Genomic DNA, 21,275 nt, shown 5'->3' with positions numbered 1-21,275 from the left:
GAATAAATTACCTGATATTTTAATGTTTGCTTGTAAATCGGTTCAGATGAATGACGTATTATTCGAGTTTTTTTCTTATGCCGTAATCGATCGCCATCTTTAACATAACATTTAACATATGTATCAGGTGCAGTTTCACTATCAATTGGAACTATATTTTTAGCAGCAATTACCTAAAAACAAAAAAAAAATATTTAGCTTGTTACTATTTAAAACTTCTAATATTGTTAAAAAGTAAGTTTAGAGAAATTTTAATTTATTTAGTTTTTTCAATATCAATTGTTTATAAAAAATACTTTTTCAATATTTCATATAATAATTGTTTAATTGTGATTTATGTATGTATTCAGGTAAATACAATTTGCAGTAAGCTTCTTAGTAACTTGAAGTTTATATTCAATTTCATAATATTATATTTAGTCTTATTGTCAATATAGTCTAATTGTCATAAAAATAATAAAGGTATTATAATTTTAGGGACATCGTACGTGCACTAGATGAAATAGATGATAATATTTTCTAAAATGAACTAAAGAAAGAGAAATTTATTCATGAACGTATTAAACATACAATATTTGGTAAGTGATATTTTTCATTATCATTATATAATCTCTTCCATTACTATGGATTTATTGAATATTGATAGCATATTTTAAATTATATTTAAATTTGTCTAAAATTGATTCCGAGATTTTATATTATTATCTTAATTTATTTCAACTTTGAAGAGAAAATCGAACTATATTAAAATTCATTTTGCTTTCGTTAGATTTTCATAATTTACAGCAACAACAGCAACATTTTATTTTTTTATATAGTTTTTTTATATAGTACAACATCAAGTTATAAAAAATATCAATTCCATTGTATATATTGTAAATTTAAAAGGTTAATATATAGAACATAAATATCGTGACAAATTTTTTAAATTACCTAGCAACAACAAATGTTCACAATTATTTCCTTTAATATTTTTCCACAATTTATTACTTCCTTTATTCATTTTTTATCATATTTATTGATATATAAAAAATTTGTGATCACAAAGTTAGAGTAAAGAAAAAATTGATTATTTCGATATAAAAATTTTGATTTATAATCTCTAATAAACGCACTATAAATTTTAGAAATAATTCTACAAATATTTCAATTTTTAAGAAAATTTTTACATTCACGATTTATAAAATCAATAAAAAACAAACAGTGAAAACATAAATTTAACATTTTTTCATTTATAAAAGGCTTTTCATTTATTCAAAATTAGATATATCAAAAAGCTATAAATAAATCGTAATTTTTTTGGTAGAGAATAGGAAAACTTAAAATTACATCAAGTATTATATTACATCTAGTTCACAAGTTATTTCTTTTGGCAATCTTATAGAAAGTAATTTGCAATAATTACTGAAAAATATACAGGATCAGGGCTGTTATTGTGGGAGAATTTGGTTTTGTTTATGTAAATTTTTTAGAAAAACTGCAATATAATTTCAAAAAATGTTATGTTTTGGAAACTTTTAGTTGTGTACAGTTTCGATGAGTTCTCTAATAGGGACACTGTTTTATATAATTGATATATTTTAGCGTAATGAAATATATGAATTATATAAAATTCATTTTTACTATTTTGTACAACAATAAACGGAGTGTTAACATTTTTTTATATTGGAATTTACCGTCCGTGTAAATGCCTTTTATGAAACTGCTAATAAAACAATTTTGTTAAAATTTATTTAACAAAATTGTTTGCCATTTAATCCCTAAATTAATATAAAAACTAATAATTATTCTCGACTGTCTTAAAAATTAATTTTTATCATACAATAAAAGAAAAATTGTTTGTTCGATAAAATTAATTTGAACCGATAGAGTAAGTTAGTTCAAGGTTATTTTATGTACGAGTATGTATGTTATAAAACGCAAGAAAATGTACGGATAGAATATTTTAAGCTACAGAATTTACATGGAAATTTCATTTTTAAAGTTATGCTTTTATAGGAATAAAAAATCTGATGTGGTCAGCACATAACCGACCGCATTGTGTATTATCTAGTTAAATGAAAGTGTTACAGAATATTATAAAAATGTCTGTTAAATACTTCTTTCAAATTTTTAGGACATTAGTAAGCTTATAGTTAACATACTTAGAAAAATGTAAATTTGGCTCTTAGTAGAGTTTCGCTTTGTGCTACCCGAATTCCCTGAAATGCTCGCCAGTTAGTTTCGGTAACAACAAGAACTCAAATATCAATTTCAAGAAATTCCATCAATTTGTTCTGTGGATATGGTGAAAAATGTAAAATCGGCCCGCAAATCAGTTCTCGAGCCCTGATCTTTCCAAAAAATTTATATGTTCATTGTTTTAATACGAGGAGTTCATATATTAAATTTCAATGAAATCGGTTGATTATTTCTCTTTATATACATAAAAATGTATATTTGGCCCGTAGTAAACGTCTAGTTGCCGATGCCTGATTTCTTCCAAAACATACGAATTTTTGCGGACGGTCGAGTTGAGCTTATATATAAAATTTCAAGTAAATCGGCTGAATATTTTCTTCAAAATGTTCAAAAATGTAAAACAGGCCCGCTAAAAAGTGCAGTTCCCGAGGCCTGATATATACCAAAAGTTGATCGATCCGTGCCATGGTGGAAACAAACTTACATATAAAATTTCATCAAAATCGGTTGAGCCGAACTTGAGATACACGCGTGCACACACAGACCGATAGACGGACAGACCGACAGGTTGCTAAAAATAGTTTATTTACACTTCCCTACTATGGAGAAGTACGTTCCCACCGAAAACTCGATATGCAAAATTTGTTGCCATCACATAACCTACCTATTGTTTACACAATACGGTCGGTAAAAATAAATTTAGTGCTTTTCCCGATCAAGTAAAATCTCCAAACTCCTTAATTACTGAAATTTAGACCTAAATCCTTAATTATTGACACTTTTGAGTTTAATTACAGATCAAATGCGCAGTACATAAAATTTTGTCTTTCAAACAAGCTACATATAAATGGGCTGTATGTAATTTCATACATGCTTATTTTTAATTCTTATGATAAAGAATTGTAAATAATTAATTAACTTATTGTAATTAGTCTACCACAGCGAAAACTAAGACATTTCAAAAACAAATTATTAGAGTCAGATTGTTAAAGTGCAGGGCATAATTTAGTCGGTTTATACTGACTGAAAAGTTTTTATTTGTTTTTAAATACAATTCTTGATTTTTTTAAATATTTTTTGCAAAACCTTATTATAGATTAATACGAGTATGTAATAAGATTTTCCAAAAATATGCATTATACAATATTTATTTTGTTAAATAGTGATATTTTTCCCAAATTAAAATATTTGTACATATAATTACTAGAGTACTGCTTTTTAAGCTAATATTTCAAAATAGCCGAAGCTATAATATTTGGACTCTTTTTGCTTTTATGTAATTTCAATTATCTTATGGAAGATCTTTAAATTAAAATCTTACATCCGTACCTCTAAAATAAGGAAAATGTGGTTCTAAAATGAAAAAAAAAACACTAAAATCTTTCTTTTTATCGTGGTTACAGAATAATAAACCGTTTTTACCGACCGTATTGTGTAAACAATAGGTAGGTTATGTGATGGCAACAAATTTTGCATATCGAGTTTTCGGTGGGAACGTACTTCTCCATAGTAGGGAAGTGTAAATAAACTATTTTTAGCAACCTGTCGGTCTGTCCGTCTATCGGTCTGTGTGTGCACGCGTGTATCTCAAGTTCGGCTGAACCGATTTTGATGAAATTTTATATGTAAGTTTGTTTCCACCATGGCACGGATCGATCAACTTTTGGTATATATCAGGCCTCGGGAACTGCACTTTTTAGCGGGCCTGTTTTACATTTTGGAACATTTTGAAGAAAGTATTCAACCGATTTACTTGAAATTTTATATATAAGATCAGGTCGACTATCCGCAAAAATTCGTATGTATTGGAAGAAATCAGGCATCGGCAACTAAACGTTTACTACGGGCCAAATACACATTTTTGTGTATATAAAGAGAAATAATCAACCGATTTCATTGAAATTTAATATATAAATTCCCCGTATTAAAACAATGAACATGTAAATTTTTTCGAAAGATCAGGCATCGGCAACTGGACGTTTACTACGGGCCAAACATACACTTTTGTGTATATAAAGAGAAATAATCAACCGATTTCATTGAAATTTAATATATGAACTCCTCATATTAAAGCAATGAACATATAACTTTTTTGGAAAGATCAGGGCTCGAGAACTGATTTGCGGGCCGATTTTACATTTTTCACCATATCTACAGAACAAATTGATGGAATTTCTTGAAATTTGATATTTGAGTTCTGGTTGTTGCCGAAACTAACTGGCGAGCATTTCAGGGAATTCGGGTAGCACAAAGCGAAACTCTACTAAGAGCCAAATTTACATTTTTCTAAGTATGTTAACTATAAGCTTACTAATGTCCTAAAAATTGGAAAGAAGTATTTAACAGACATTTTTATAATATTCTGTAACACTTTCATTTAACTAGACAATACACAATGCGGTCGGTTATGTGCTGACCACATCAGATTTTTTTATTAAGATTTGTTTTATTATTTTTACTTGTTGCAAATTTGCAATGCAAAAAAGAAATGTAAACTTCTATGGTGAAGAAAACGAGAATGTAAGACGTAAAAAATTTACGATATTATTAAAAAAAAGTACCATAGTTATTTTTTATGTATTGATTGTTAAAGTAGAAAACTATAAATAATAAATAAAAAAAAATTCACTTCTACTTTTATTTCGAATGTAACCCACATTAAAACATCATGTTTTTTTTTTATTATTATAAAGTACTCTCAAAACTTATTTGTCAAAGAATGTAAAATAAGAAGAAGAAATATAAGGGGAAAAAAATGCAAAAACTTTATCAGGATCAGTTGTTAAATATAATTGGAAAATATATAAATTTCACGTCTCCTGAATAATAAAATACTAAGTATAAGGTAATAAAATATTGAGAAAAAGAAGAATAACAAAAAAAAATAAAATAACTCTGCACATGTATATACACACATATATAGCAAAATAATATCAAAGATAGAGAAGGTTCTTTAAAAAACAGAACAAGAGGGAAAAAAATAAAATTGCACAGGAGCAATATAAGTGTTCTAACTTATACATATATATTATATACGTTATGAAACAAAAACCCTAGATAGATAAAAATATGATTTAACTTTATATTTAAAAAAAAAAAACAGGGAGAAAATATTCTCAATTTATCTTTAATAAGTAACTACATACTATATAATATGATGTATTAAAAATTAGATCTACTGATAGCAAAATTTTTCTTATTACATTTGAAGCTACTCGAGCAAGGTTTCTTTTAAAATTTTAAGTTAAAACTTAAACATAATTAGTAATTGAATTTTTCATAAAATTTTCTTTCATATTATTCGAATATTTTACTTTCATTTATAAATTATGACAGACATAAGACAATCGAAATTTTGTAACAAATACCAGGCCCAATTGCATTAACAACTTTTGTTTTTGCTTTTATTTTATGCTTAGATCATTAGTATTTTTACTTTTGCTGGAACAGAAACTTTGCAAATTTCTTAATTAATTAGACTAAAAAAAGTAGAACAAGTATTGGTTTCATTAGGGACTAGAAATTTTAAAATTCATATTTAACAAATCGGTGCTCAGGCGTATTCTTCATTAATACTAGACTTCTTTCTCGATGCCGTTGAAAATCGATATTTAATACGCGATAGTTGAAAATTGTTAATTTTTAAAGTTGTATTGTAGAACTGAGATGTTTCAAAAGCACTGGTATTTAAGAGTTTAAAGAATTTAAAAATTTATTTTGGAATGTGTTTTAAAACTCTTTTTTCATAATAAAAAAAAAATATAGTAAAATTTATTTTTCCTTTTTGAAACGAAAAACCTTTTGAACTTAAAGTACGTATAGAAACTTTGAATTTAAATTTAATATATATAAATTTTTAAAAGGTACCAAATGGAAATGAGTTAATATCAAACCAAGTGTGTTATATATAATTTTAGAGTACGTATGTGTGTATGTATATATGAAAATATATACTTTATCTATTTTGTTATTTTGAATTCATCATAATACCTGGTCAAAGTTATAAATTAAGAATAACTTTTTTTTTTTTTTTGGTTGGTAAATTCATTGGAGACGGAAAGAAAAATAGAAAATATAAACAGTAAAAAATGTTTTTTATAAATAGAAAAAGGAAAAACATATAAATTTTATTAAATGTGAAGGGGATTTCCGTTCCATAAATTTATATAAAACTAGGAAGAATGTTACACATTTATACATACATACATAAATTGTATATTGTAATAAACATTTTTCATTATTTTATAGTCTTTGATAAGAAAGAGAAAATATTTTTTTTTTCTTATGGTCATTTCGATGTTAGTTGCAAAAAAAAAAGTCATTACTTTACATTTTTCCATACATTTTATTCAAAACCTTATGGTTTGATGAAGAAAATGTTGTATAAAACATAAAAAAAAAAAAAAAACAAAAACCAAAAATTCTAAAATAATTGAATGAAAATTTCTTTTAAAAATCAACTCAATTGTACTGTGAAATTTCAAGGATTTTTCAATTTGAAAAACAAAAAGAAAAGTAAAAAAGATTTCTAAGAATCAAAAGAATTTTTTTCAAAGTTGATTGAATAAGAATAATTGAAAAACTTAATTTTTGAGCAATGATTTTATATCGGAATTCTTCTTCTTTTTTAAAAGAAACAAAAAAGTCTTCAAAAAATATTTATTCTAATTTTAAATTAATTTTCTAAATTTAGAACATTTTCGACAGTCATTGTATTATGTAATAAATATAATAACATATTTGAAAAAGCTATGAAATTGCAAAACAAAAAAAAAAGTTGAAAACCAATTTGTCCAGAATTTTTGCAAGGACACATTAAAAAAATATTGTATTCCTGCCTCACTAAATCAGAAACAAAAAGAAAATCAAGAGAAAAATCGAAAAAATAAAAAAAATTTTTCTTATAATAGGAAATTTTTTAAATTAAATTAAAAATTAATTTCTTTTTTTATAAAGTGCATTTTCTAAGATTTTTTTTAAGTTGGAAACTTATATACAGGATGATTTCATAATGAGGACTACATTATATAATTACATTAAAAAACAATTAATAGATAAATAAAATGGGTACAATTTTTATAAAAATAACTAATGGAATTCCCTTCATAAAAGATGGATGATGTAATCAAAGGTACGGGTTGAGGCAGAAAAATTACAAAAATTTTTCTCCCCGATCTGGTCTCGAACTAATGACCTTGGCGGACGCTCTATCAACTGAGTTATAGGCTAAAATTTTTGTTAAAATTTGTCAAAAGTCTCCAAGTTAAAAAAAAACTTAATTTCTTAGTGAAATTTTTTATTTATTTTCATTTTTTTAAGTGGCAATCAAGACATACAAAGCCAAGATTTAGTTAATTTCTAATCTCGCATATCTTCGGAATCTATACAGAATTTCGAAGGACTTAATTTGAAAAATTGTAATAAAGTTCGTGCATTTATAACTTGAATGATATTTTTTAATTTTGCAATAAATTATATTGTTTACTCTCACTTACCTCTAATTCAATAGTTCCTTTAATTTTTAATAAACCCAATTTTAATTCACCATAACGACCAGCAGTTAATCTATAACCTTTTGGATGTAATTGATATGGCCCTAATTTAATATTTAATGTTATAGCATCAATTGTTGACATTTTACGTATATCACGATCAGTACGTTCCATTGCAATTGTTGACATTTTTCTTTCGGATGTTGACATTTTACGATCAGCAACAGATAATTTACGTTCTGATACTGATAATTTACGATCATATGTTGACATTTTACGTTCATTTATAATATTGCTACTACTACCAATAATATAATTATTACTGCTGGTACTACTGCTACCACCACCACCACTTATAATACTACCGCCAACGCTACCACCACTTCCACTATTTGATTGTTGATTAAATAATTTACGATCAATCGCTATTGACATTTTACGTTCAGTTGTTGACATTTTACGTTCACATGTCGATAGTTTACGTTCAGATGTTGACATTTTACGTTCAACTGTAGATAATTTACGTTCAATTGGTAACATTTTTAAATCAATTTGTGACATTTTTCTTTCCGATACTGACATTTTACGTAATAATGATGTTGTTGATGCTGTTATTGCACCAATTGATGTTAATTGATTTGAACCGGTAATACCGCTACTACCTAATAATGTTGTATTTATTTTACTAACATTTGATACTGATGACGCAGCTCTTAAACTATTATTATATATTGATATTGATTGTTTACGATTTGTTAAAATTTGGCCGGATCCTTTCCATTTTGGTAATATTGTTTTATTATCATCATCTGATGGTGGACTTGTAGCATTTGTACCAATACCAATTGGTAATAATTCAGAAAAATTAACAATACTTTCTTTGCGACTAATTGGTTGATGACTTGCTCCTATTTTATTTATGTTAATTAATAATGTTATTATCATTGTTTGTTATCAATTATAATTATCATTTTATGAGATGCAATAATGCAATTGCGGCAAAAATAAGTACAATAAATCAATAATTTTTTAAATTATTTAATTTTCCATATCGCAGTTTTTAATCCATATTTTTCCATTTTTTTTCAATTTTGGTTATTGCAATTTTTCCCATGTTGAAAATATTGACAATAAATCGATAATATTAAATGAATCGATAGACGAATTTGTTGTTTAATTGAGTGGGGAATTGATATTATAATTTGAAAAAATTATACAGCCAGTAAAGGAAAATAAAAGCAAAAACAGGAATTTAGTTAGAAATATAATAAAACTGTGAAATTTAATAAATTAAAAAAATAAAATTCAATTCATAATTATTCTATAAAACATTTTTAACAATTATTCAATTCAAATTTCAATTTCATTCTTAAATAAACATACACTTTTATTAAATTCATTCATAAATGCACCACACATATGCATATGTATATATATGTATATATGTATATATATATATATATATATATTTAATATAATTTTAATAACAGCTAATAATAGAACGAAATTCAAAAATTTTTTTTCACAAAATTTTTGGCAACAAAGTTTTTAGATATAAAAAATTAAAATAATCTTGTCATCTTAATGGTCTTTATATAGTTTTAATAGGTTACTATAAAATTATCATGAATATTAAGCTAACTCAAATTCTCTGGCACCAATATGTAAATCAGTTCAAATAAAGGGAGATTCTATGACATTTATTCCGAGTTTCATATTTTCATGTTCACTGGAACATGAGCGATGAAGTTTCAAATAAATCAACCTTAAACTTGTATTGTGTTGGCAAATAATTTAAAAAAAAAAGTATTGTTAAGGATAATGTGGTTAGGGGACATAACATGCTTATATTCAAAAAATAAAATATTAAATTAATTTAAATCCTTAATACAATATATTATGGCACAACACTTGAACAGGCTGACAACACAATCTATTATCCCATATACGAGTAATATAGTAAATTAATGCTTAAAACTTTTTCGTAATTTAAAACTATAATATTTCAAATTCAAAACGCAATAAATTGTCACAAATAAAACGCATTTTATCTTTAAATTAAAAAATTAAATAATTTAAAGGTTTAATTTTTACAACAATTGCAGAAGCAGTGCAATTTCTAATGCAATTCTTAAGATTACATTAGAATTTAATCATAATCATATTCATGTAACATTCTGTATTTAATCACAAGTAGCAATATCAAGCAAATTTTTATTAATTCTGATTCAGAGATTTTAAGTTTTCGTTAATTTTCATATTTTTTATATGGATTATTAAAATTTATATAAACAAAAGAGCTTTCGTTTGATGATAGAGCCGTAGCGTAGGTGTGAAAGATGATTTAATATAATTAAATTAATTAATTGTGTTAATACCTTTATATTTGTATAATGTTATAAAATTAAAATAATCCTTAAAAATAAAATGCGGATGTGAACTGAAGCTAGAATTATAATTTCATATTCATATGGTGAATCTTTTATCATACTCTCAATTATGACGATATACAAAATTTCAACATCCTCCAATTCATGTATTTTTATAAAATTGCAAACTTATATATAGCAAACTAATAAACAATTTATTTAGTTCTCAATTTATTTAAATTAAATAATTTTTTTAACTGTAACAGTTAAAAAACATTTGCTTATTTATTATTTTGGTTTTAAAATTATAGAAATATTTTATATAACTTGTATAAAATGTATAAGAATACATGATCTTTTAACATCTGTAATAATCATGGTTTATAATACTCAGTCAATTAGCATCGAAAATAATATTCTTATGTCTTGATTTCATCTTTATTATACAAATACGAGTACCTACACATTATATGATTAACAAAATATTTTGTATTTGTAATTCCTGTGATTGCGAAATAATTTACTTTTTCGCAACCCACAGTTTCGCCGCAAACTAATTTAATATTCATTATTATTATTTCTATAATAAGTACAACAATTTTTTTACAAATTATTCTTTAATTTTCTCAGATATTTAATAATAACCCCCTACATTTTTCTAGTGCTCTTAAATTTTTATCCTTATATATTATTCATAATGAAAATTTTAACCCTTTCTGACAATAATAATTTCTAACAATCATTTAAAATGTAAATTTAGGCAATATTCAAACCCATGAATCTATGTATATACAGTGTATTCAGAAATTAATTCAAATTAAATTACGAGTAAATGGAATTAAAATAATAATGAAGAGAACAATCCATTAACACGCAATATTCGTGTCCGCAACAAAAAATTATAATATTTATCGTAAAATCAAGTTGTATCATAAGAAATAGTATAGCATTTTAAAATAAAATTCTTTTAATACAATACTATTATAATTATTGAAAAGTTCGCGATATTTATAAAATGAAAAAAAAAAACAAAAAAAAAAAATAAATGGACGCGTAAAATATTCTAAAAATTTTAAGTGACTGAAAGTGGATTTTGTTTTTTTTTTCTCCCTCTATTTTATTTACTTTTATATTCTAGAAAAAAGAAAATGTTCATTAGGTAAGTTTATAGTTTGAGTTGCTAAATATACAAATAGCAGGTAATTAAATATACATATATATTTTACAACAGAAAAAGTATATAGCCAAAAAGTGAAATATTTTCTAAAATATTGTAACAAGGTCTAATGTTGGTATTAAAGAGAATCAAAGAAAAGGGACATATTAAACTGTCAAAATAAACCTAACCTAATATAGTAAATATATTCTCCCTCTCTCAAAACAACTTTAATATTTTTATTTAAATATATTCTCACTTCATTTATTACCTTAAAGAAAATAAGGCTACTTTTTACTTTTCTAAAAAAATTGGAAAAAAGGGCTTTTTAGTTACATCTGACCCTCCATTTCCATCCGCCCATCTCTGAATGTGTGTCTATTTACAAAACTTCTACACTCTTTAAAATAGAAAATTGAAATTTGTCATACGAATGAATCTTTGCTATATAAACCTTATTATTAGAAGAAAATTTTTGTTTATTTGCCAAGTTCTGAAAGTTACTACCCACCAAAGTTCTAAAAATATAATTTTTAGACTATTATATTAAATCATAAAAATTTTCAAATTCCGCAATGCAATGTCATCAAAGAATATAATTGTATGCCTTCTCACACCCTCGCGTTTTCAGCGGCATATACATATCTAAAACAGCGTAATATCAACAATTTGTGTAAAAAAATGTTGCTAAACTTACTTGTTCATAAACATGATTAATTTTTCGCAAAATCAAAAGAATATTGCGTTTTGGAGTTTACGTTTTCAGTCTTTTTTAGTCTGATCTGAAATGTATGCAATAATTTGGTATATTTGGTATATTACTGAACGATATTTATTGTAGGAAAGTCAATTTCACTTGTCTAGGAAAAAGTGCTACTTTACAAACCATTGGTTAAATCTGAATTTATTTGTTTCTTTTTTTGTTGTTTTTTTTTATATAAATAGTTTATTACTTTCTATTTTTCTAATTTACACGCAAATTATAGGTTACCCTTAGTCTCGACTAAAATTTTTAACTAAAATTCTTTAAAAAGAAGAAAAATATAAAAAATTATGGAATTTTTCCAAACCCAAGAAGAAACACAGTAACAATAACGTCAACAAAGAAAGGTTACTAAATGGAAATAAAAAGAAGAAAAAAATTATATTATTAATAGTCATCATCATAATATTAGCATATTTATAGGAGTCACGTTAAAAGTGTAGACAAGAGCAATTTTTGATGCCATATAATATAAATAAGATATCTATAACGGTATAGATAATAATGTATATATGTATGTAAAATTAAAAAGTGTATTGAATGTATATATATTTTAAATTTTATAATACTGTAAGTGAAAATATTGTTTTTACAATAGTGACAACTTGTTAGAGGTACAGATTCAAATTTACCCTTAAGCTAAAGTTTAAAAATTATTTTGTATCGAAAATTTTGTTTTATAATATTTTTTGTAGATAGACTGAGGAGGGCTATTATAGATAGAGAGAGAGAGAGAGATATTTCTGATAGAAATATCAAAAATGTATGTTTTTGGAAATATCAAATGCTCCCGGATATTTTTTGAGAGCATTGCTAATCTTCATACACATTTATGTGGTACGAAATTGAAAAAGTCTATGAATTTTTTCTTTAAAAGAAAAATTTCGTAACATTCAGCCTTAATTTAAGCAAAAAGAAATGCTGATGCCAAGCAAATTGTTCCTTAATGAAGATGTTCAATATATAGAGATTTCACTGTGGGTAAATTTTAGTTAGTTTTAAATTTAAAAATTGTAATAAATATTGTAAAATAATATTTGAAAAATAATTTTAACAACTTGACATAAGGAAAATAATTTAATGAATATCATTGTATATGAGATTGAGAGCTGAATAATATTTGAATGTAGTGGGTGTCCACTAAATGATATGAAAATTGAATAAAAATTGAATGAAGATCATCGATTTTGAATCATTAGTTTAATTGAGAAAATAATCTACCTGAAATTAAAATTGTGCTAAACAAAATATTACCAATGTAATTAACAACAATCTGACCATTGGTGCAGTGCTTACAGCACCAGTCCTTTAATCGAAGGGTCTGGGGCTTAAACCCCAGTCCGGTCAACATAAAAGTTATATTCAATAAACTTAAAATTCTAATAAACGGTAAATATTAATAAACTTAAATATTTATTTTAAAAAGAGAAAACTATGGCAGGTCTGTCAGCAACCTAGTTAACTCTAAGACGCTATGAAACTAGGGCATGACTATCTATGATATCATGCACTAATCCTATGATTTTCTTGCTCCTCCTAGGAGTGAACAAAGGAAAAAAAGAAATCAACAATATAATGATGGTTAGCATTTCGAAATACATGTGTGCGTATTCGAAATTTGAGCAGTTACATTATTTTATAAAATTACTTCTTTACTTATATTTTACATTTAATTTTATGTGATGATTCTAAGTACGTTAATTTTCCAGAAATAAATTTCTATTTTAAGAATTATTTAATCTTTGTGTGTAGTATAATTCTTTGTAATATTTTTAAACTAAGTTGAATATAAAATATGAAAAAAAATTCTTCGAAAAATTTTAAGCGAATTGAAGGGCGAAATGAGATATAAACGTTGTATAAATTGTAATTAGTTATTATAAAACAACTTATATAAATATATTTTCTGAATTTATATAAAATGTAAGCAAAATATTTGTGTTAGACTAAAAATATTGTAATGATTTACATAGTGAAATGGAGGAGTTACGGTAAAAGTGCTCTTGAAATTAAAGAGCACTTTTATATAAATATGACGTTGCTTTTATAGTAAAAAATTATGAATATTTTATTAAGAATAATAAAAAAAAATTTTTGTGCTAATAAAAATATAACACTTGGTTTTAAGTAAACTTGAGCTTTTATAGGTCAAGGTAAAATTTATAATAATATATAACATGTACCTACATGTACATGTATAACCATTTACAATTTTTTACAATTTAGCTTTTATAACTGAATTTTATATGGTATATGAATTTTGTTAAAATTTTTAAATGATTTAAAAGGTCAAGGTCCTTTGTATATTAAAGTATAAGTTAAAATTCCTGTTTATTGAAAATAAATTAGGTTTTAATTATTTAAGATAAAGCTTTAACATACGTGTATTCACATATTATAAATGATTAAATGTGAAATTCTCTTAAATTTTTGAAAAAGGAATTCATAATTTTTTTCTAGGTATTTCTATGGAATTGTAAAAATTACTTTATTTTTAAAGTTTTTAAAACTTATAGCTTATATTTTAAAACTAGATATCGCAATATGCAAGAAAATTATATTTTTCAAATAATTAAAATGAAAAGTAACGATTCATCTGAATATTTTACATATGATTTCAAAAGGATTTTTTACTTTTTTCCTAAATTATAGTAATAATAGTTATTATTTTTTATGCTAATTGTACTTTTATAATTATATTCGCATATTTTAATTTTTCAAAGATGTTAATGAAAAAACTTATATCTTTATACTCGAAAATATGAAGCAGCACTCATTAAAATGTAATTTGATAAATATTAGTAAATAATAATGAAATTTTCATAGTGTGACAATAAAAATTAAGTATAGAATATCTTATTTTTATATGCATATATTCAACCACAGTATTGGTATGTATAGAAACGTAGGGTAATGATATGAAACAAAGAAGAAGAAAGGAAAAAAGCTCCATGGTAAAAGAAAATTGGGAATTATTAAAAATCATGATTGCTGCGTGTGCAAGGAACACTCAAAGTTTACTTATACATGTGCGCAATCATGTGACAATTCATTTGGTGGTTATACTAAGTTATTTCATAATAGGTATATACGGTTTATTAGTTCACAGAACAAGCCCTATGAAAAGACCATTTATAATGTTCAGTTATAGATTAAAACTGAATTCAGTTGTATGAAAGCTGTAATATTTCATGTTGAAGACGTGAATGGTTTTTATTTTACAGAAACCAAACCAATTCGACTTGTGTTGCTACTTGGATATTATTTACTCAATAGGGTATAAGATATGAATTCTTATGAATGCTAATTTTTTATGTTATCTATTTTTACACTATATTGTACGCGCAAACTGCCTACATCGAGTTTGAAAGCATTAAATTCGAACTCCTTATGGCATAATCTATATTGAATGTGTTCGTTTTAGGGGTTTACAAAATATCTAAATATACCAATTTATTAATAAAGGAGTATATTGCTAGTACTAATATACCGTGGGGTTTATGAGAAAAACACTCTATCCAACATTCGATAAAATTTTAAAATATTTTGCAATTGAGAGAAAAAGCCTATTAATTCATATACAACTATAGTAATTGTTTTACAATATTTCAGAAAAAAAAATATTTTTCTTTTAATTTGCGTATTTCATATTTATAATAAATAGCCTAGTGGAATAGTATTTTCGACGTGAAGTTATTTCAAAATTATCAAAAGGCGGGATAGAGAGTTTTCGCCATAAGAACCCAATATATAATATGAACCATAGTTACGACTTACGTCGATCTGTTCCAGTAAAAGGACTTTGCAGTTTTATATGAATTATCAATTAATATTATCTCCATTAATAATTATCAATTAATATTATCTCCATTAATAATGTCAAATTATTAAAAACAAGTAATTAAAATTAATTAAAGATATCGAAATTTGGTTACTGTGTAGCTACATAATGTAATATATTATTTCTAAAACTATCGACTAAAAAAAAAAGAATTACGTTTTTTTTCAAAAATTAACAAGTGGGAATTTAAAACTTTACTCATCTATTGAAATGTAAAAATTAGAATTTTAAATCTAAATTTAAACAAAGTCAGTCATTAATAACTGAGTCAGCAGTAACTTTACTTAAGAATGAAAATTCCTTGAAAAATCAGACGATTGTTAGTACAAGCATTTAGTGTAGCAAAATAAACAACACTTAGAACAAACAAAATTAATGCTACCGTATAGTCTGGCCTGCAACGCCCTCTTACTTATTTTCCTGCAAAAACAGATGAATACTAGTTAGTTTCGCACAACATATGCGTTACCGGGTCATGCATCCCATATGCCGTACTATGACGCGTATCATTGAAAACCTTGACCGACCTTAAACTATTAGGATTCTCCCTGTGAGAAAATTGACCCAATAAAACCGAGACAACAACATTACCAACCAGAAGTTGATGATAGGAAACTATATCGGAAACCAACGACAACAATACGACCTTAAGTCTTTAAAAAGTTGAACCGTACCATCATAAGAGGCCTACACGAATCTGACCAATCCATACAACAAAAAGCAAAACGACTGAAACGCCTCTGCACAGCCTCAATACGATTTATATCAACATTATGAAGAGGAGAGCATATCTGGCATCCATACTAACTTCGACAGAGAAACTCTTTTTAGATAAACTCAGTACCTGACACTTGCCTGTTTTGAGTTCCAAACCATTCCTATTACACAACAATACGAACCTATTTTCACCTACCTATACAGGCGTAAAGGTTTCAACATGATATGATCTTAAAATAACATTTTTTTAAAGTACAGAATTTTTTTTATAAAAGCTTTGTGAAAAATTTTCCGTTTATAAGTATACTGTAGGTAGTTGATAATATATTTATTTATTAATTGTATACATATACATATATAATATACATATACATTCATTTCACATATTTCATAACTCATATTCATTCAATGAATTTTATTTCATTTCCACAAAATTTAAATTTTTTATAATTAAGAATAATATTAATTGCATGTAAATATTATTATTTTCTTAACAAAAACCATATTTATTTATGAGTAATTGATTTTGAAAGTTCTGGTAAAATACCAAAATTATAATTTTACCATAATTATACAAGAAACAAACTTTTAATTGACTTTATAAAAGTTTTATTCTAATAATAATTTTTTAACATCTTTCTCTTGATTTTTATTATATAAAAAATAAATTTGTCATTTTATTTTGAAAAACATTTTATTGACTTTATATGCGTATAAGCCTATATATTAATTTAATATTTATAATATTATAACCACTTTCAAAATAAATTTCTCATAAAAATTTTATGCACTTATTAATAAAAAATATTTGTAAATATTACAAATCTTAAAAACATTTATGTACGTGCTCTCAAAAATTTTCAATAAATTTCAAAATTCATTGGTGATGAAAAAGAAATGCTTGTGTGCTCTATTGAAAAAATTGAATTTTGAAGTGCTTTTTTTTTTTTTTAAATATTTTCGTTTTAAAATCAAAAAATTTTCTTTTTTAAAAAATCAATATAATTTGAATTAAATATCACTCAATTTAATTTTAAATTTATATTTAAACCTTTTTATTTAAACGTGAACTGATTTAATAATTTCATGCAAATAATAATAATATTTAATTTTCGCTTATAACTCATATTATAGTAGATGGACATCACTTGAATTAATAGAATATTACTTAAAAGTATTGAAGTTTTAATTATTATAAAATTTGAAATTAATTTTATTCTAAAAATTATAAAATTTTTGAATAATATGGCCATAATTTCAAGTGATGAGTCTAGTAGAATATGAAAGTATTTAATAATTTTGAATTAAGAACTTAAAAAAATATTAATAAAAATAAATATTATAATTTAATTTCAATAAAATATTAGCGTGTGATATATAATGTTAGTGTGTAATAATTTTAATATATATAATATATTTTAACTCAAAACTAGCAAATGAACAATGCATTAATAATAATTTTTTTAAAATTTTTTTTTGAAATTCTCTCAAATTTATTCTTGTATATAAATATAATTAACTATAATTAAATCAAGTAACAAACAAACCAACTTTTGAATTAAACTCTTATTTGTATATAACTCAATTATATAGTGAACTCATTAATGCTCCAAAATATTAATTATTAATAAAAACGAACTCAATGAAATCAAAGTAGTGAGAAAAAAATTGTGAATTTTCTTACCATAGGTGATAATTTTATTCATTTATTTTGTGTGTGTGAAATATTCATTATTTTTCTAAAATTATTTTAATATTTTTGCTTTAAAGGTGATTTACTGATATTTACAAAAAAAGTGTCGAAGGAAATATATAATAATTTTTTCTTTGTTCTTTTTTTTTTTATATAATATTGCATTTTATTTTATTTTTTTTATATATATATAGATTGATTGTTTTTAAAAGTTTATTATACAAAATAAATAATATAAATATAAATATATTTTATATTAAGTGCAAAATATTAAAAAAATGTTTGCTTTTATAAACAATTATATTTTTAGAATTTTTAAATGTATATTTTGAAATTCTATTCTAATATTATTTATAGTTCCAAGTGTAGGATGATGGTATATCTAAACTTTGTATTTGCGATATGCATATAAGTGCTTCATAATTATAATTATAAATAATTTTTTTTTTTCATTTATTTTTAATATTTATATATATTGCGGTTGAAAAACAAATTATATTTTACAAAAAAAAATATTTATAATATATGCAAATATTTTAAAGATAAAATAAAATGAAAAAAAAAGAAAAAAATATAAATTATATTTTAGCATATTTTTAATAAATAATATATTGTGTTTTTCTTTTTTTTTACCAAAAAATTAAAAACAAATATTGTTTTTTACAAATATTATAATTAAAAATTCATTTATATTAAAATACTTACGTCTTGATGGTGATCTTTTTGGTTCTGCACCAGCTAAACTCATTGCTCTACCTAATTCACCACGAACTTGTTTTAATGATCTTAATATTTCATCTGGATCTCTTCTAGCTATTGATGAACGTCGACGACCACACATATATGATGCTGGTGGCATCATATCATCATCTTTATTTTCATCACGATCTTGAAATGATGAACGCCTAGAACCAGGTAATGATCTTGAAAAATCTCTACCCAATTGATAAACTTCAACTTCAAGTTGTTCAGATTGTGATGAACCACGTCTTGAACCAGCAATATATGCATGATCTGGATGTAATAAACTTGTACCATCACCAATTGAATCAACATCATCTGATATTGAACGTTGTTGTGTATAATCACAACGTCTTATTAAACGTGATATATCTGCACTAACTAATGAACCACGTGGTGATACATTTGTTGATTTTGATATACTACATGCACGTAAACCTTTTGGATCTTCTAAACGGCACCATAGTGCACGATCTTCTAAAAATGCTTTTTGTAATTCAACATTACATTCACCTAAAAATATTGATTCAGTATGCGGTACTAAATCCCATAATTGTATTTCAATATAACGATCCATTAAATTTTCAGCTGATATATGACCAAATGTTAATGTTGCATTCCATATTGGATTTTGTGTTGGTCGGCTTACTTCAGTTTGTGCAACAGAACCATCACCTCTATATAAATCAATTTATAATTTTATTTATAGAAAATTAAATTAATAAATTCTTTTTTAATTTTAATTTTTGGTTTTAAAATGTCATTCTTACGTTCTTGGTAATATTCGAACTTTTGCATATGCTTCAGGTAAACAACCATGTCCATATGATTCATCACGTAATGCTAAATCATCAGCAGCCATTAATGAAACAACTAATTCATTACGTTCACCGTGGTACCAAACTTGTAACTGAACACGTCCGGTAACTAATTTTTCTCTAGCAATTTGCTCCTGTATTAATTTTTAATATTTTTTTTTTGTATAGAAAATAGAAATAAAATGTTGTCTTATTTTATATTATTATTTAAAATTACTTTTAAATTTTTGTTTTTTCTTATTGTAAGAAAAATGATATTTTTACATAATATTTGTTTTTTCTTATAATTTAACAAAATACAAAATAATTAAATAAAATAATTTGCAATAACGTTTGTACATTAATATTTGTAATAGTTGATTAAAATTAAAATCATTTGAAAACTATTTACAAAAAAAAAATGTAATTAATTTGTGGAAGAATATATCAATCAATCTCAATTTTAACTTTTTACAGATAAAATACTACAAAGAGAAAATTAAAGCCAAAACACGTCACATAAGAGACGACTATTAATCAGTGTACATAATTTGTAAATTATTTCATTTACAAATAAGAAGGTTCAAAAAATACATATAATAGCATTAATCATAGTTTACCGTTATATTGTTTAACATTAAATTATTGATTTTTAATTATTGAGTAGCTTAACTGAATAAGCTTTGAGACCCACCAAGTGGTAGAAAGAAAGTGAGTGAGTGCAATTTCCAAATGAAAAATTTATTTCGGTTTTAAAATTTTATACAAATACTTTTAAAATTTATATTGACTTAAAACTTATACATAATAAAATGCTTTGTATAATGCCATTGCACTCATCTGCTTTATTCAGTTTAATCTGCTTTATTCTTTAAATTAAAACATAATATTCTTAAAACTCAATTATTTTCTGGGGTATCAAAAACATACAATAATTTTTTACTACTAAAATTTTATGAAGTATCTACATATTTAGTATTTACAAAAATATTTTAATCTTATTTTTTGATAAGTTGACGAAACCACAAATTACATACATACTTATATAATATACTTATTTATATATATATATATATATGTTTATACATTTGTGTTATGTACATTTGTACAAGAATATGGGTAGTAACTTTTTTAAACCATTTTCTCACTTTTATATTTTACAAACAAAAATGTAAATTATATAAATTATTTTCCTCCCAAAAACTGCTCTTCTTATTCTCTTTCATATATAATAATGAATTTACAAAGTTATGTAATAAATTAGATGAGTATATAAGTATGTACACAACGATATTTCTCCTTTAATATATTAAATATTTTTTGGTTTTATAAAGGTAAAGTTTATTATCTTGAATATGACTTAAATTTTACGATTCATATTTTAAAAGTTTACATAAGTTCAAAAGAGTTTTTTGTTTCTTTTCCCTTTTAAATTTTATGAAAAACCAGGAGCAACACCATTTTCATATATGTAACGTATACTACGTTATATGTGAACAAGTGTAATTTTTTGTCCTTGAATTTA

At 24.3% G+C, this 21,275-nt stretch overlaps 1 protein-coding gene across 2 annotated transcripts in view; it reads right to left on the bottom strand.

The window, feature by feature from the left end:
- The window catches only part of LOC129608970 (regulating synaptic membrane exocytosis protein 2), a 166,979-nt gene that overhangs the window by 335 nt on the left and 145,369 nt on the right, over nt 1–21,275 (bottom strand). The window contains exons 10-13 of one of the 2 annotated variants that reach the window (XM_055520777.1): nt 19,724–19,905; nt 18,918–19,630; nt 7,677–8,581; nt 12–173 (exon numbers count right to left, since the gene is read on the bottom strand). In XM_055520777.1, the coding sequence (XP_055376752.1) occupies nt 12–173; nt 7,677–8,581; nt 18,918–19,630; nt 19,724–19,905 (1,962 nt within the window). Of the gene's footprint in view, nt 1–11; nt 174–7,676; nt 8,582–18,485; nt 18,628–18,917; nt 19,631–19,723; nt 19,906–21,275 lie in introns of those variants that run through there. The other variant, XM_055520778.1, reaches the window with a different exon arrangement.

This window comes from Condylostylus longicornis, unplaced genomic scaffold (assembly GCF_029603195.1).
Source record: "Condylostylus longicornis isolate FDR11 unplaced genomic scaffold, ASM2960319v2 ptg000038l, whole genome shotgun sequence".
NCBI classification, from domain to species: Eukaryota; Metazoa; Arthropoda; class Insecta; order Diptera; family Dolichopodidae; genus Condylostylus; species Condylostylus longicornis.
This window is presented reverse-complemented; position numbering and strand designations above follow the sequence as displayed.